Genomic DNA, 18,684 nt, shown 5'->3' on the forward strand with positions numbered 1-18,684 from the left:
TTTATTTTGCTGTGGATTTGGTATCTAAATCCACAGCAAAATATACAGTCTATGTCTTTTGGACTATAGACATAGAAATAGTCCGGAAGACATCCAATTTAACTTTGGATGTTAAATTCCAAATTTTCTTCCAACTTCTAAAATAAGAAACCGTGAAGTTTATAGATTATCAAGGAACCTTGCTTGAAGAATTTTTAAAATCATTAATGTGAAAATAACAACTCACTGAGTAGATTCAGGAAGCAGGAAGTTCAAAGGATTCTTTTGCTCCCTTATCAACTCCCAAGATGAGAACAAATTATTAGTCATCTTTTTAAAAGACAGACTAAATTATATCTAAGTTATAACTTCTCATTACTCATAACTAAAAGTTCTTTTAGGTGATACTAAATTGTAAAGTTGTGGTAGTTGTCTGAGACAGGCTGTGGCAAATCATAGTTTCTAACTTGCTGTAGAGCTATAGGGAGAGACCTAGGAAAGCCAGTAAGGTGTCTAAAGCTAAGAATAGCATCTGTGTCCACCTTGAGTCCCTTCCTCAATACAGCCAGTGCAGGTTCAACTTGGGTAACAAGACAAGATGTGAGTTCCCACAGGTTGAGGGAGAAAAAGAATCATTCACAAGTCGAGGAAGGAGGATAACATGGGGATGATCATTCATCAAACATACATTCAAGTATCTGCTAGGTACCAAGCCCTGGGAACACAATGAGAAGCAAAAACAGAAACAGTTCACACCTTCACAGAGCATCTATCTACTAAGGGAAGCAGACATGAACAAAATTGTCACACATACACGTGTAAAACTGCAACTGTGACGAACGAAGCAAAGACCCAGATTATTATTATTATTATTGAGGCAGTATCTTTCTCTGCTGCCTAGGCTGGACTGCAGTGGCATGATCTCAGCTCACCGCAGCCTCTACCTCCCAGGCTCAAGAGATCCTCCCGCCTCGGCCTCCAGAGTAGCTGGGACTACAGGCATGTGTTACCACACCCAGCTAATTTTTATTATTTTTTTGTAGAGACAAGGTTTCACCATGTTGCCCAGGCTGGTCTTGAACTCCTGGATTTAAGCGATCCTCCTGCCTCAGTCTGCCCAAGTGCTGAGATTACAGGTGTGAGCTACTGTGCCTGGCCTAAAGATCCAGATTATGATGAGAGTATAAAAGTGGGGATTTGACATGAGACTGGGCAGGCGTCCTGGGAAAATGGCATTTTAGCTGAGAGTTAAGGAGGGTGCAGGATTTACCTATCTAGGTTAGAGCTCCTCAAACTGCTTGCAGTGAGGGACCAGGTTATTTCTCCCTGTAACTTGCTGCAGACTGATTCTTTCATGAATACAATAAAAATGCCATGGCAATGTCAAATGCCATAAAGGTTTCTAATCATTTACTTGTCATTTGTATAGTTGGACCAACAGTTCACGGTCCAGCCATTTCTTGGACCACACTTCAAGTAATACTGACTCAGGATAAGAGTACGGGAAAAACATGTGGCTAGGCTTGTGTATTAATAGAACAGGTGCTAAGAACATGGAAGATTATCACTTTCATAGCACAGACTAATTTTTAAAAACTAACTCTTTTGGATCACTTTGACAATTAAAAAAATAGTTCAGGGATTTCAATTTCATTGTAACAGAGCCACAGCCTTTGTTGAAGGATAAATGACCCCATGTCTACATTAGCCATCTTTTTACGCCTTTGAGTTCAAAAACTACTGAATGACCAAATTTTGAAGCCAAAATGTCATGTAAATTTACAAGTGTTAACGCAACATAAAATCACTAGAATTTTTTCATGCTTAAAAGCTAAAACTTTTATTTTGAACTACTTCAGAAGCAAAGGGTAGAAAAAATTCAGCTAAATTCATCTATAATCACTGGATACTCAACAGGTACACCGGGAATCTCTTCGTAAAAGTGGGGAGTAAGTAAGTCATTTTTAAAAGTAGACCTAAGCATTGAGGCATGTGTGGGATATAATTACTAAACACAGGTTCCTGAAGAAAAATATTCTAACTGTAGGAAAGAAGAACGATTTTGGCTTGTTTTCTATAAAGGTTGCTCTACTTTGTGCTTTAACAATTTTTTTTTCAACTGTGGCAAAAGTGGCATCATATGTTCATAAAAATACATCTCTAACTCACAAGGCATTCCCATCCCCCCTCTACCCCACCAGAATTGCTACCGTATTTACTGATTTACTTAAAAGAAAAACATATGTTTACTTAAAAGGGTAACAGAGCACAAGCTACTATGAAGAATTGAATGACTACTAAAGGCCAGAGCTACAGAAACAGATGTAAAAACCTTATGAAAAGAATAGACCTTAAGGAGATATCCGCTCTTAAACAGTGCAAAGTTCCCTGCATCAGTCATGACGTTCACTAAGAATTAAGGAGAAAAAATTAGCTCCTTTACTCGTGCAACGAATCCATTATATCTAGATCAGTGGTTCTCAACCTTGGCTGCACTTTAGAGTCCCCAAGAGAGCTTTTAAAAAATACTTATGCCCAGGTCTTATCTCAGAACAATTAAATTAGAATTTCTAGGGGCTGGGGGGGTCCAGAGACTGGTAGTTTTAAAAGCTCCCCAGGTGATTCTAATGGGCAATAAGGGTTGAGAATCACTGATCCGGATCATGTGCAGACAGATGCAAATCACAGCAAACTAAACAATGTATTGTTGCGTCTTTCGAGTAATGATGGCCTTGGAACTTTTGTTCTTTGAATGCATGCTAGTAATAAGCCTGCCTGACTCTGCCCTTTGCACATTTAACATGGGCCCTCACATCCGGCACACTCCAGCACTGAAAATACCCCTCTTCCCATCCCCACTATTCTTTCAGGTCTAGGACCCATTTGGACTTAGTAGGTTATGATTACTTTCTTTTCTCTTGGTAATTCAGTACTTTGGCAAACTGCTAAAAAAATCTCTGTGAAAGTATTATTACAATAAAATTAAAAAGCCAGGTTCACAGTTCAAGAGCTTGAGTTAATTTGTGGCTACAAATGCACCTACCAGTTACTCTAACTGTGCTTAACAGTTGAACTATCTCTTTGATTAGGGGAAGAAACAGATTCATCCCAAAGATTTACTTAACTGACTCAAATTTTTAATCTTCAAATAATGCATTAATTATTGAATGAACTGTCTACATCAGGGTTTATCAAACTCAGGACTACTGACAACTAGGCTGAATATTTCCTTGTTATAGGGGCTGTCCTGGGCTTTGTAGGACATCTAGCAGCTTTTCCTAGCCTCTACCTACCAGATGCCTATAGTATCTCTCCTTCCCATCTCCTGTTGTGACAACCAAAAATGTCTCCAGACAATGCCAAATATCCCCTTGGGTTGAAATTGCATGTGAGAACCACTGTGTTCCATCTGAGATCTGCTAGTCTCACCTTCTAAGGATTGCAGAGTAAGCAGATGCATGATCTTACAAAACCAAGAAAGGTTTCCAAAAAGATAGAAACCTGCAGGCACAAATAGGAGAGAAGCTGGCTAATAAGGTTCCCTTTATTTATAGAAGGATTGAAATCTTGCCTTTGGCACTAAACCAAAATATCTAAGTGGACATATGCTAACACTGTGAGGTTTAGCACTTTTCCTGCTTACATGAACACAATTAGGTGAGAAAGATCTGCTAACAGGGCTATCAAGAACCTAAAGTGAGACTTTTTTTTTCTAATGATGCAATACGAATTTGGTAAGATGCAAAGACTTGTGTTTCAAACATGACACTGACTAGGAAGAAGTAAAAGAAGAAAAGCAGCAACAATTAATCAAATGTCCTCTGTGTTGGGCCATTTAACCGACCCAAAGTGACAATGAATTGCCAAACAACAAGGGATTGGTGATGGTGCCTCCCAACCCTCCCTGGTGAAATCAATAGTCACTTTCACGTTGAACAGAGAAAAACACCAGAGCTACAGAGAATCTTATTATTGCTAGGCCAGGATAAAACAGAAACTTGAAAAAGAAACTCCCTTATGGATACTAGGCTTAATACCTGGCTGACGGGTTGATCTGTGCAGCAAACCACCATGGCACACATTTACCTATGTAACAAACCTGCATAACCCGCACATGTACCTAGAACCTGAAATACAAGCTGAAGAGAAAAAAAAGGAAGAAAAAGAAACTGTCTTAAAGAAAAGCACACGCTCTTCTGAAGCTGATAATTATTTGAGTTGTTCTTGGGCTACTTTCTTTGTTTTGGAAATAATCAAGTGCAACCAGCACTGAGGAGAAAATAAGTTTTCATGTCAAATCACGTTTTATTTTCTTCATCTGTAAAATGAAGGCTTTGAACTAGGATCTCAGCTGTAACATACTAAAATATCCCCTGCTGTCTTTCCCACCAAAGGCCAACATTGCTAATCAATGAGACCCTAGATGAGACCCTGGAATCTTATCAACACTGCACTCTAGGCAGCCACCACCAATAAACTGGAATGCCGAAAGAGGTGAAATCAATTTGCCATCCCATATAGAATGTTACATGAAAAGAACGGAGACAAAATTACATATGCACAAAATCAAACTCAGGAAAATAAAATATATTTGCATCAGACATCAGTTATTCATCCAATACCTGACATACTCAACTAAATACAGGGGTGTGCCTAAGCTCTGCCAATGAAATGTAAGTGCAAGTGTTGTGTGGAACTTCCAGAAAGGTTCATTAAAGTATTTGAATCAACTGAGAGAAACCTGTCTCCTTCCTACTGCCTGGAATGCAAATATGATGGCTAGAACTCTTGCAGCTATACTGCACTTAGAGGTGTTCTTGGTGACGGAAGCCATGTTCAGTGTAGAAAGATAAGGCTGTAGATTCCTTTTCACACCATAAAACCACAACCAAACCCAGAAATTCCTGTTTCTAAACTTGTATACTTTAAGAAATAAATTTCCATCATGTTTTAGCTTCTACTTTTTATTTTTTCATGACACAGCCAAATCTAACCCTAATATAAGGCATCAATTATTTTTACCCTGTTGGCTCTCCAATGCAGATGAAATAAAGAAAGGAATGAAAACTGACCAAATGCTTACGTGTTGTGCAAATATTATCTGTCAAGGAAAGGCATTTTACATATATTTTCTTATCTAATCTTCATAATAAACGTGAAAATAATTATTTCCCCATTTAGTAGATGAATAAACTGAGGCTTTGAGAGATTAAATAATAAATCCAAGACCAAAATAACTGGTAAAAGAGAGAGAGAGATTGTAAATGCACTTGTTTGGAGCCAATAATCCACAGTCTTTTCATGATACCATAATGATCTTCAAAGCATTGACTGGGTGCCTACTAAGTGCAAAAGCACTGTACAAGACTATCTTGAACATATAGAGGTATATACAGTGCATTCCCTAAAGGAACTTAAAAGTTAAGTGAGAGATGTTCTTAAAAGTGAGAGCATATGATGTTCAATCAGTTAAATAAATGAACAAAAATAAAGATGCCACATCAGAGGATATGACTGACAAACTGTACAGATTATACTTGTTATGTAAGCTAAGAGGCAGTGATGACTTTAATGTGGAATGCTCTTATTTTTCCTTCTTTGCCTCCCACTAACTGACCTCTAACTATGTTCTCACTACATGCCAGATACTCTGTTTAGCACTGATGTCATGAAGGCAAGCAGCACACAACACCACTCTGAAGAAATTCAATATACTATAAAGAATATCCTCTAAAAAATGGAATTGATTCCAAATGACACAATGAAGTACAGATAATCTGAACATCAATTTGATGATCATGGAAAAATCTGAAAGCAATATTAAGAACTGCCTTCTTAAATCAGACACGTTCCCAGTGGACTTATTGAAATTTTCCTCCACGTTTTTCAGATATAGATAATCTTCAGGTTAAGAATATCTCATTATTCTCAGAAAAATAAGCTTGGAAAGATATGCTAAAAGAGGCAGGATCATCCAAAAAGGAGTCTACTATTTCCGATAGGCAGTCCTTCTTGGAACTTTATGGTAAGAAGCAGCAGTAATGAGATCAAAGTACAATTATGCTTAGGGTGATGGTTTTTGAAAGCCCATCCCAGCCACCTCTTCTCTGATTTTGGATTTTCAGAACTTAGCTAATATCAAGATATTAGGTACATTTCATACAATTATTTAAGAATACAAGGTTAAACAGAGGCAGATTGGACCAGATTTGGGGAACCTGGATGCCAAGCAAAAAAACAGGACTTTAACTTACCATGTAACTAGAAAAAAACTCAAGTCATAAGTGAGACCATGATGGGCAATATGATCAAATATTTTAGGATGATTCACGGGCTTCAGTACTTAGGAATGGATTGGAGTCTGGGAAGGGTAGGTGTAAGTTCAGCAGTTGAAGACTAAGGAGGAGACTGTTTCAGTAGTTGGTGTATATAGTGCTATTATGTACGTACACACACACACACACACACAATGTATATAGAGCTAATGGGGGCAGGAGGAAGGTTAACATGCTGCTGAGCTAAGACTAGACATCATTAGTCATAGTATGGTCCTCAAACACAACAGATAACTATGCGTGACTTGTAAACATTTCACTAGACTAGGCAAAAAGTAGAAACATTTACAAAAGAACTGAAAACGTCTTTGTATTGACTTCCTGGTGCCTGGGCGTTGAGGGCCCACTGGAGAGTACCACGTTATTCTTAGACAGGTAAAGTGTCTCAGTACTGTACTGAGGGCATGGTCACCTCAGCTCTCAAGTCTTTTTACTCTCTCTAAATTAATCCTGGAACATCCGGTTCTTACAAAATCAAACAAGTATGAGGACTGCCATGGAAACCAGAAAATTAGCAGGGAGGCTGGGAGCCAAGATTTCCTGTACGTACCAATCGGTAGAGCTCAGTAATGCTGATGTCTTCCGGATCCACCATTGCATACTCTTTCCTAGGCACCAGGTCCAGTCCCAGTTGTCTAGAAAACAAATTGCAAATGTTTGGGGGACAAGTTATCTCAATGAAATACGTTCACACATCACTTGGAAATTAGGTATATCACCCACCATGCTTCTCTCACCCATAGTTTTTACCTTGTGTGACTTGTTACCACAGTTGGGGTAGACAACATAACTTGGCTGGACACTGGGCAAAACTTGAAACACAGAAGGTGAGAAAGACAAGCAAATCCAGGAGGGATGGGTTGGCACTCTCAGTGGAGTGCTCCTGCCACTGGGGGCCTCAGCACCATATGGTGTAAAGCCTTCAGCACCCTTCAAATTATCACAAGAGAAGGCCTTCCACACTGGAGTGAATGGAAACTAGAGCTAGACATCATGTGGTTCTAGAAATTGGAGTTGAGGGGAGGGAAATTTGGCCTTTAGAATTTTACCTAGCACCAGTATGCCTAGCTGTGCCCAGAGGCAACACATTTCTTATATGAATCTCTGGCAACTTGTGCATGGTCCTTATTTACAGCAAATTCTGAGGTCAGTCATTAGGAAAAACTCAGTAAAGGCAGGAAATGGAAATGGGGAATGAGTTTCGGGCCTGGGCTGGCAGAAGAGTTTAACCCTTTATGTCAGATTTCACTGTGGCTGACATGTGGCTTGCTGTGCTGAGAAGTATTCTAAGGTTATATCCAGCCTCAGAGTACCAAGTGTGGCAATTGACTTGTGATGTCTTCCCATGAACAGAGGAACATGAGTCTAATTCTATTCTGGTTAGCTTCCCTTTAGCGACCTTCCTAGCATAATCCCCTCCAGGGCACCCACATTACAATGCTGACACCAATGCCACACAGTTCTGTTCATCTCCTTAACCCTCCATAATCATCTCAAAGGCTACACAATGCCTGTGTAATGCCCTATTGATCAAGGCCAAGATACCCTCTTCTCTAGCAGAACCCCTCAACCGCCACATCCAAGACCGCATGCTCAGTTCTCTGAGGATCACTTGTTCTGAATCCCTTTCACATCACCACTCTTTCTAACACGGAAGCCTTCTGGCATCACATTTCCAATTATAGAACCACAGCTTGCTTACTTTTGTATTAAAAAAAACCTAAAATTCTTCCATGCCCTCCCCAAAAATCTCATTAAGGTTTCATAAGTAAAATTTATGAATTCAGCACCTACTTCAAGCCAGGCACTGTCCCAGCTACCCTGAGGGCTATTTGTTCTTAAGAAGATTAGAAAGCTGTCACCTCCTTGACAGTAGGAGCTGTCTTTCAGATACTAAAACAGTTTCTCAATTTTCCTAAATGATGGTTCTCTTTGGGAAACCTAGAGAAAAATTCACACACCCATTATTTAACGTTAGTTGAATTTTTAACTCACAACAAGCACTGTGATTTGTTTTCAAAATGTCCATGTTCCCCCTTGCTACATCTCACCAGGGATTCTGATAGGGTCTATTCTCCATTCTCCATTCCCTTCTGAAAGAGAACCACTGTACTACAGTGTAAGTTATCATCTGACACTGGGTCAATATTACTGATGAAGATCATTTAGCAAAGGAAAGACGGCATATAACCATGTGTGATACCTGTCTTACTCATAGCTCCTTCTATCAGAAGCTGCTCCATCCACATTCTCTGCTGGGAGTGGTGGTGGCAGACAAGGTAGTCATTTGACCATCTCCCCTTCCTGAGCCGCATCTGACTGGACTATGGGTAAGCACCTGACCTAAGGACAAATAACCCAAAGACTGGCCAGCAGCTCATGAGAGGCTGGTATAAAATGCTCAGCCCAAACAGGAGTATTAGACATTGGCTATCAATAAGATTCCCTCTTTGAGAATTTGAACTTGGAAATTCAGACATCAGTCACACGCAGGAGGAAGATAAGATACGTGAAGACAGGTGACCTACATGGCTGCAGAATGAGTGCAAAAATTCTGCAGCCTCAGAAACCTGTAATCTACAAGTCTTTTTCTCCCATAGTCTTGATTGTTTGGCTTCTGTTGGCTTCCTGGCGTCCTGGTTATGAAGAATCTTCTTTGTTTCTATTTGGTTTTGTTAATTCCTAGGTATATCTTCCCATGGTTTGAGGTTTCCTAGCCTACAGAGTAAAATCAAAGAAGTGCTTTACAAAGAATAAGGAAAAATGAGGCAAGCAGGGGAGAGAGAGGATGAGAGGAGATCACACAGGGAGAGCATCACGTTTTATATCAACTCAGTCACTAACCTACTCTGTGACATCAAGAAGAAAGGATTAACTGATTGCCTCCTCTCACATAATCTTAGCAGAAAAGTCAAAGAACATCGTGTTGTAGGACTCTATGGGCAACAGAAACATGTACCATTATTTTAGTGCTGTCTGAGGTTCCCAGGCAAGACCAGTTCTTTTGCTGGCCCTGTTCGGAAATGAGATTAATGATCTCTTCTTCCTAAGCTTCCCACATCAAGAGGGCTTCTCTTCACTACTCTTCAACAGTTTGATATACAACGTGAGATGGAACATATTCTTAATTGATGTTCATCCAGAGATTTATGTGCTGGTAGCTTATTTTGCAGGACAATTTCATCTAGTTTAATAGGCAAGAGATTATCTTAATTTGCTTTCCATGAGCACTATTCAGTAAGAAAACAAATGTATACTTAAAGAAATAAGGTAAATTCATAATCTCTGTACTGTAAGTTATTTTAAAATAAACAGTCAAAGAATTTCAAAGAAAACAGAATCACGGCTCAGAAAATTCATGAAGTTGAAGATGATCTAAATAAATTATACTGCTCATTTTCATGCATCAATGTTTTACCGTCTTATCATAAATTAGCCACAGAACTGCCCAAAGTACAAGCCAGAACTTACGTAAGTCAAAAACTGAGTCATGATTCAGTCATAATTAATGTTTTTCCTTCCTTCCCCCTTTTCATTCTGCCATCATTTTCTTTCATAAAACTGAAGAAGTATCATTTTCTTGCCTGATCTACATTCTTATGTTATTTTGGATAAGCTAATTTCCTCCAACTTTCTTCCTATTTACAAACTAGTCCTTGAAATGAGGACCAGCATAATGACTAAGACCCAAAATAATTTGGAGAATCCTCAAAGGTTTTTCAAAACAATAAAGAAATAAACATTAGGCAGCACAGGTCTCGCTCCAACGGACCCCTCCCACTCCTATTCCACCTCACATCACAATCATGGAGATTCGAGATAATCTCCTGTGAAATTCATTCCCATGGCAGGATGGGAAGTTCTCTGTAAATGGCTGGGAAGTCTAATCTGTTAGGAGGTGCTGTGTGTTTTAAATGTCATCCTGGAGCTGAAAGGGGCCTTGCGCCTTTTCTAGTTCAACTTCCTCCTTCAACAGATGAGGAACTGACATGAAGAGGGTTAAGGAGTTTGCTTCAGGTCCTAGGAAAGCAGAGCTCCCAGTCCTGTGCTCTTGTTGCCTCTCCACATTTGTACCTGTTTCATTTCTCACAGGAATGAATCTTCTAGAGATAAATGAATTGGGCTCTTCTATTCATTGTCTGTAAAAAGATGAACGGCACATCCTATTCAACAAAATACCAGAAGTCCTCTGAGTGAGATGGAGGTTTAAAAATCTGTTAGTAGGTCTGGGTATTCACATTCAGAGTGTGCAACATCTTGGGAAGAATCAAAACTGGCTTCTGACTAAGTGATTTCCTATGGTAATGGGAAGTGGCATTCTGCTTCAAATTGGTTTTTCCACATTCAGTAAGAGGCAAATTTACCCGTGGTTCACTTCCCCTCATTTTCTTCATTTCTGTCTGCTTTCCTTTTTTTTCTGTTGCCCTAAGATCCTTTGAAATAGCAAATGGGGATTTGGAGAGAGGAAAAGAAGGGAGGATATGGCCATGTGGGTTATTAAGGAACCATGTCACCGCTTTAAACCTAAACCTCATGCAACCCTAGGATCTCAGTCAAAGGTGGCTTATTCTAATTTCTCACTTCTATGTTAATATTCGCATTTAGTACAATATCAGCCTTGGTCAGAGCTTTCAGTGATTAGATTTACCATTTCAGTACGTGGCTGGTATTTTAAATTAGTCACAGTTTTGTTTAAAAATAAATCTTGGTCAAGAACAGCTTTTTGCTGAGTTCCCTCAAGCAGCTCCTCAAAGTAGCTAATATGTACGTAATACAAAGGACTAATCACAGCAACAATAAAAGGCCCCACCAGTGCACTTGTCATAAGACCTTTCACAGAAGCTGTTAATATTAGTGTCTCCCTCCAGATTACATTGGTAACCTATTACCATGATATGGAAGAGATATATTTTAAAAGCAAATCCACATGCCAAACCTAAAGCCTATTTGAGAACAGGATCCATTTTAGCCAGAAGCCACATCTAATTCATTGCTGTGAACATTTCATTTTCCATGAGCATGTCCACACCATCAGGCCACATATGATACTAGACAACAAACGACATTTCATTGCCCACACCAGCTTGAGAAGAAATGGTTCTTGGCTCTATCAATGACAGTTTGCACTAAGCCTCCAAAAACAAGAAACATGAAAAAGCCCATAGGACTGCTTCCAGTGACATTACCACGTTCTGGCTCAGGCCTATGTCACTTCCATTGTGTTCACCTACTAGAGGCCGCCCTGTGATGCTCAATACTCACTCATTGCCCCAGTCAAGGCGGGCAGTAATGTGGCGCTTCACGTCCTTCATCCGGTCGTGGGTGAGGTGGCCCACCAGCACCTGCCGCCGCAGGTCCAGGATTTCATTCATGATGTGCCACAGCCGGTGGAAGAGATCGCCTTCATTTCGCTAAGAAATACAAACACGTGGAGGTTTGGCAGTCAGTCTCCATACTGAGTTGTGGGGTAACCAAAAAGGAAAGGGAAGGGGCCCCTTCCACTATGTGCTTGCCACTCTGGACAGATGTCTGTTAAAGACAAACTGTTCGCTCACTGTCCGCAAACACACTCGCTGCATTCTCTATATGCTTCATCTAAGTTTCACAACACTGCTCTCATGTCCAGAAATGCAACTTTACTTCTCAAGAGCTCCTTTTATTTATTTTTTAAACACTACTCAAATGCTACTATCCCAGAAGGTTTGGCTTGCCTTCCACCTCCATCAGGAAATCTTCCCTGATCACTTTTGCTCACATTCTTTTCTCCCTTCTCTGAGCCATGGCTGCATGCAACTAAAGCTGATGAAATGGAAGACATTGTTTTCCAATTATATTTCTTGCATATTGGTTTCAATACTTTATTGGATCCCCTTTCAGAAGTTGGGCACACAAATTCATTCATTGATGGACACGCAGTGCTATTATTGGGCCAGTATTTAGACTTTTAAAAAGGTAGTGCTTTCTTTCTTACTTTTAAAACAATCGTGGAGAATCAAGATAATCGCCTGTGAAATTCATTTAAGCTCTGTGGTTTACTGGAAAGCAGACAAGTTAAAATCCTGGTTTTGTCACTTACTAGTGTTATAGACTTTAAGTATCAATTCTGTCATCTGTACATGGGCAGCACATTCTTTCTGCAAGGCTGTTTTATGGATTAGTGGTGGCAACTGTGCAGAGAGCACTACAGCACAGTGGCAGAGAACATCAACTTACTTAGAGCCAAACAACTTCAATCTGAATTTCAGTTTTGCCATTTACTGGCTGAAAAAGCTTTGACAATTCATTAACATCTTTGTGCTTGTTTTTTCATCTGTAAAACAGGTATTATAGTACCTACTTCCCAGGGTTGTTGTGAGGATTAATGAGTTACTAAAACTCTGAGAACGATGCCTGACCCAGAAAAAATATGTAAGTATTAGCTGTTACTAGTACTAGAGTACTGTTATTGTTTTGGGCTTGGTCCAGAATGCGCCCCCTCCAAATACTGTTTCTTTCCCAAAACCAAAATATATATCCGTTACCCCAGAGACAACAGAGTAAATCTTTTTTTTTTTTTTTTTTTTGAAATGAAGTCTAGCTCTTGTCCCCCAGGCTGGAGTGCAGTGGCGTGATCTTGGCTCACTGCAACCTCTGCCTCCCAGATTCAAGCGATTCTCCTGCCTCAGCCTCCTGAGTAGCTGGGATTACAGGCACATGCAACCATGCCTGGCTAATGTTTGTATTTTTAGTAGACACGGGATTTCACCATGTTTGGCCAGACTGGACAAACTCCTGACCTCGTGATCTGCCTGTCTCGGCCTCCCAAAGTGCTGGGATGACTGGCATGAGCCACCATGCCCGGCCAGAGTAAATCTTATCTAACTATTTACCCTTTGTCTTTCTTAACCAGTAGCTATGCTTTTACTTTCTTCAAAGATTATGACTGGACTTCATGAGTAGTGATATGAAAATACTGAGGTTATCATCCATCTAAAGTCTTCTACAGCTGTAAACTGCCAGAAATATCAAATTATTCTGGGTGATGGGTAAAGACATTCAGTCATCACATATTTTTTATTTTAAAAAGTAGTGACGTGTTATTTGCTTTTTCAGTACTTGGTGTCTTGAAGAATGTTCATGTGATGTGCAGGTCAGACGAATTAGCCAGAGGAACAAAAAGCATTCTCCAGGATGCCATCTCTGATCCTGCTCAATACAAATCATCTTGTTTCTCTCTGAACTCTGAAAGCACTCTATTGAGCCCATTCTTCTATTGCTTCTCACTCTTAACTCACGTTATACACTCCCATACAAGCCATTACAAGGCCACTGTAACACAATACTCTTGTAATTAACTGCTCAGTGTCCATGTCCTCCCTGTGGCTGTAAGTGCTCAATCACAATGGCCGTCTGCCTGTGTATCCCTAGCAGCTGGAGAATGCATGAATGAAGAGCTTGATTTAAACATGTTAATTTTTGTGGATCTCAAGAGGTAGGTTGTCTATAGGCGATACAAAATAATAAGCAGTGAAGATCAAGAAACACTTGAGGAAGTCAATGTAGGAAGGAAAAGTCCACCTAAGTCAATAAAATTATATAAGCAAGTTATTAAACAAGTCAAATCTCATATAGCAAAGACAGCACCTTTCTGAACTGACTGTCACAGGGAGAAAGTCACCTGCCTTCTCTTGGGAAAGGCATCCTGTAGTTGTTTGGTAGGATGGACTTGATTTTCTGTGATGTCATCTCTAGTATTAAGTTTAAAAGAACACTAAGATGAAAAGGTTGCAGGATCCCTTATAAAGCTGAAAATCAGTTGGTCAGTTCTCCATTGAGGGAAGAAAATCCAGGTGTGGCAAGAACGCTGAAATACCACAGGCCTGGCCAGCAAACCTGCCTTACTAGTATAAGAAAAAGGTCTACAACTGAACATCTAGTCATAAAATCATGATTCTTTAAACATTGGATAATTATGAAGGCTATTCAGATATATGAAAAATGCTTTTGATTTAGTGCTAAATGAAAACAGGTAAGGCACAATATTAAACCCTTAGAATAAAATAATACCAAGAGATTCTGGAAATATATAAAAAATATAGCAAAAAGTTAATTGAGAGTATTTTAGTGTTTTAGAAAGGGATGAGCTTTTATTTGCCTTAAAATGAAAACAGTACAGGTTTTGGCAGCAACAGACTTAGATTTAGATTGAGGCTTCAGCATGAGACCCTAGGTAAATCATCATTGATAAGATTCAAGAATAAAAAGTGCCTGGCAGAGCCCCAGGAAAGAGAGATGTAAAATGTCCAGCTCAGGGCCTGCACAAAAGTACTCAGTAAAAGATGGCTGCTATATTTCTCCTCAATGGTTACATTACTGATTATTAAGTGGTATTTATAAAGACCATTATTTAAGCCCTTAGCAATGTTATTTAAAGAGCAACTAGCATGTTTCAAGCATTCATCATGTGCTTTTATGCTAAGCATTGTCATATAAATTGCTAACAATTTATAAAATATTATGGCCCTCATCAAACATCTTCCAGTAGAGAAGCTAGGTGCCTTAAAACTGTTGGAAAAGAGGATGGACAATAACCTAAACACACTTGAGCATGAGGAACTTGAACCAAAACATTTGTGACAAAACATTTACGTTAGGAAAAGAGAAACCAAAGGTCTGACATGGCCAAGGTAGCTTCACTCCCAGTGTCAAAAATCTAATACCTCTGAGTTAAACTTAATATTTGTTTCTAATGTAACTACCATTCCAGTGTCCAGGGAACATTTAGATAAGTACCTCTTTCCCAATTACTAATGGACTACCATTCCAGTGTCCAGGGAAACATTTAGGTAAGTATCTCCCAATTACTCAGAACACTAGGAGGAGAAGAGGTTACCTGTAGAGTTTACAACATATAGATTTTCAAACCAACAAAGTCTGTCCCCAGAATAGATATTTGGAACCTCGAACACAGGTGAAAATAGCTAGATAAGGCAGAATCCAGAGGAAATTCAACTTTGGTCCCCACTAGTAGCTACATAAAAGGAAAAGTGCTTGTGTTCTAGTTCAGCTATTGACAACACTCACACTGTCATTATTTTTATAACTCTTAAGTCAGGTATTTAGAATGCAGTGGTTTGAGCATTTCAAATAGTTTCTTTTTCCATGTTAGTGCCAAGCACAATGTTACTTTAAGTGAAATAATATCAGATGTTGAATTCTTTCCAACATTAAAAAAAAAAGAAAATTTAAAAAGGAGATCTGCATTTCTTTGCACTTCCCTAGCACAGAGCCCTCGAGGTTAGTTATCTTGACTTTGTATTTACAAAACCTATGCTCTGCCAATTCATCTAAGGTTGTCTTGTGGATTTTCATAGTGAGTCTTAAAGCTACCAGCTCCAGGAGGGTTTAATCAGAGAAGTCCAGCATCAAAGGGTTTTCGCTAGTGACTTTGTAAGATTTTCTTGCCTCGATGAAATACCCTATTGCATTTTAGATGTAACAGACAATAAACACTATCATTCTGCCAGTGTCCCTCACTAATTTGGATTTTTTCTTTGACAGGCTGTTTTAAATCATTTTGTGAGGATAAGTACACGTTTGTATTTTGAATTCATCCCTTGAAATGATTAAACTATTCTACAAATTTCTTTAAAAATAAAAGAAGAAATAGCATGGGGTTTTCCCCAATATTTCACCATGCCCAGACTTCCGCAGTTACAGTGGGGTTCAGAGTGAGAGCACCATATTCACACCACAACCCCAGCTCAGCCACTTTCCCATTACTTGATCTAGGGTGACTACTTTACTTCACTCTCTGTGCCTCATTCTTCTCATCTATAAGTTGGATGTGATTATCATTATTATTTCTTTGAGTGGTAATAAGGATTAAAGAAGATACTGCATCAAAGAGTACTTACCATGGGATTTGCCATGTAAGTTCCCAATGTGATTACTTATAATAAGTAAATAAATATATACTACATATCTCCAAAACACAGATCCTTTTTCCCCTCAAGAAACATTGTTTTCTCTAGTATATTTAGAATATTCTCATTGATACTAGCTAAGAAGTCTGTCATTTACAGTATACTTGAATTACTTATAGAATTTGAATTTGATAAAATACCACTGCCATCAAAATTGTCTTGAATTTTATTTTTCCCTGAAAATTAAAAATATTCAGGAGGTTCAACAATAGTCCATGTAAACCATCCTATTTGGTTAGATGCCAGAAAAATAATCTTTTATATTCCTGTGGTATTGAAAAATAACTTACAAAACCCATGCTCAGTGGACACAGAGATTGCAACAAGACTGTCTTGTTAATATCTATATCCCCAAGGAGTCCTAGAGACTTGCAGAAGGTGCTATATTAGTTAATGCTTACTCATGTTCATGTATTTCTTAAAACAATTCTTTATCTGAAAAATCGTGTCATTAAAAAGCTACTTAACCACATAGAGTTGTTTCCACATGGTTCCCCAGTCTCTTAATGTTGATGTCATTTCTGTGATAACAGAGTCTTCAGTGGGAATAACCATTTCAAATTGTCTGTGAAATTAAAAAAGAAAAAGTATATATGTAAATACCATAGACAACAATTTTGTTTTAAATACTCTAAAAGATAACTAGGAAAGAAAGTTGCCTAGCTATTGTTCATTCTGCAGACAGTAACCAGGATCCGGTTGTAAGTTAATGTGAGGAATGCTACATGGGTTACGGGAGGACAATACCAGAACGATCAGCCACTTCAACAGACCAAGAACTTCAACAGACCAAGTTCGAGCAGCGTGGTGAAGAAGGAACAACATCAGAAGAGTTCCACTCCAGTACCAGCTCACGGCTAGGCAGTAACTCATTTAACCTGAGGCCAAAAGCCTTCATCTATAACATGAGGTCACTGGGCTACATAAACTCTGAGGTGACTTTTGCCTTCCAAGGGCTATGACTACAGGACTCAAAGAGAGTAAAAGGAACACCATTTAATCATCAGGACATGATTGATGGCTGTGGGCATCCAAACTGACTCGGTGTTATAAGTAACTAGACAGTAAGATACTAATTGAACACTCCCTTGATCTCAGTAACACTTCATTTTTATTATTTGCAAACTAGGACCATGAAAAATGATTAGTACTCTAAGTAATGTTATCATACAGCATAGAACCTAAGGGCTTATGACATCACTGATATTTGAATATTTGTTCCAAAACGTTCCTCTTTCTGATTACAGTAACATAGTCTTCTCATTTCTTCTCTAAAAGTCAGAAACTATCCTTGGAAAAAATTTATATCAATATCTAGTAGGGTGTGTATGGTGGTCCTGAAGTTGAGAATATGCATGAGGAGATGGGGGAAATAAAAGAGAAGACTCTTTTTTTTTTTTTTTTTGAGACGGAGTCTCGCTCTGTCACCCAGGCTGGAGTGCAGTGGTACAATCTCAGCTCACTGCAAGCTCCGCCTCCCAGGTTCATGCCATTCTCCTGCCTTGGCCTCTCGAGTAGCTGGGACTACAGGCACCTGCAACCATGCCTGGGTAACTTTTTGTATTTTTAGTAGAGATGGGGTTTCACCGTGTTAGCCAGGATGGTCTCGATATCCTGACCTTGTGATCCACCCGCCTCAGCCTCCCCAAAGTGCTGGGATTACCAGCGTGAGCCACCACGCCGGCTGAGATTTAATTTGTCCTCTGTATCCCACCTTTGGCATATAATAATCTTCATCTCCAGTTTCCTTTTTCAGATTCTTTCTGTGTGTGTGTGTGTGTGTGTGTGTGTGTGTGTGTGTGTGTGTGCAGCTGAAAGTGGTTAAGTGGCTATTGCTACCACTGCTTCCCAAAAAATGCAACTGATATATTGATTGAGACTATTTTCTTTATTTCAGTAAATTTTTTTCAAGAAAACGTCTGATAGAAAGTAATGACATATTAGACACAGAACCATGTTGTCTAATGATCAAGGGGAAATTACTTCTTAGCATGAGGCTAATAACTGTTCTGTGATTCCTTTTTCATGTTATGTCCAAAGTGTGTATAATTGTCTTTTGTAAAATCTTCTTGTCAGACATATGGAAACTAAAATCTTGCCTTGATTCTTTTCCCAACGGAGTTTCATCTCCTCATTTCACAGTGCTGCTAAAATACTTGCCCTATGAATATTTTCCTTCTTTCTAGAGCTTAAACACAGCTGGAAATGTAAAACTGGGATTTTAAACTAGAAATAAAAGTAAACAGTAATATATAAACTGTGACAGATACAGAACCTTTTATTAAGCCTGCATATGACATTTTTAAATGGTAGTACATTTATTTTGCTTTTGAAGCAGCTGTTGCAATTTAAATGATGAATATTTGGAGATGGAGATTATAAAATGATCCTATACAAGGTCAAGG

General features: G+C 39.0%; 1 protein-coding gene across 4 annotated transcripts in view; it reads right to left on the reverse strand.

Moving 5' to 3' along the window:
* Nucleotides 1–18,684, reverse strand: part of DOCK4 (dedicator of cytokinesis 4) — a 469,859-nt gene that overhangs the window by 245,497 nt on the left and 205,678 nt on the right. For all 4 annotated transcript variants that reach the window (XM_077997203.1, XM_077997201.1, XM_077997202.1 and 1 more), the window contains exons 5-7: nucleotides 16,748–16,844; nucleotides 11,577–11,725; nucleotides 6,865–6,949 (exon numbers count right to left, since the gene is read on the reverse strand). In XM_077997203.1, coding sequence (XP_077853329.1) covers nucleotides 6,865–6,949; nucleotides 11,577–11,725; nucleotides 16,748–16,844 — 331 coding nt within the window. The remainder of the gene's footprint in view (nucleotides 1–6,864; nucleotides 6,950–11,576; nucleotides 11,726–16,747; nucleotides 16,845–18,684) is intronic.

This window comes from Macaca mulatta, chromosome 3, assembly GCF_049350105.2.
Source record: "Macaca mulatta isolate MMU2019108-1 chromosome 3, T2T-MMU8v2.0, whole genome shotgun sequence".
Taxonomy (NCBI): Eukaryota; Metazoa; Chordata; class Mammalia; order Primates; family Cercopithecidae; genus Macaca; species Macaca mulatta.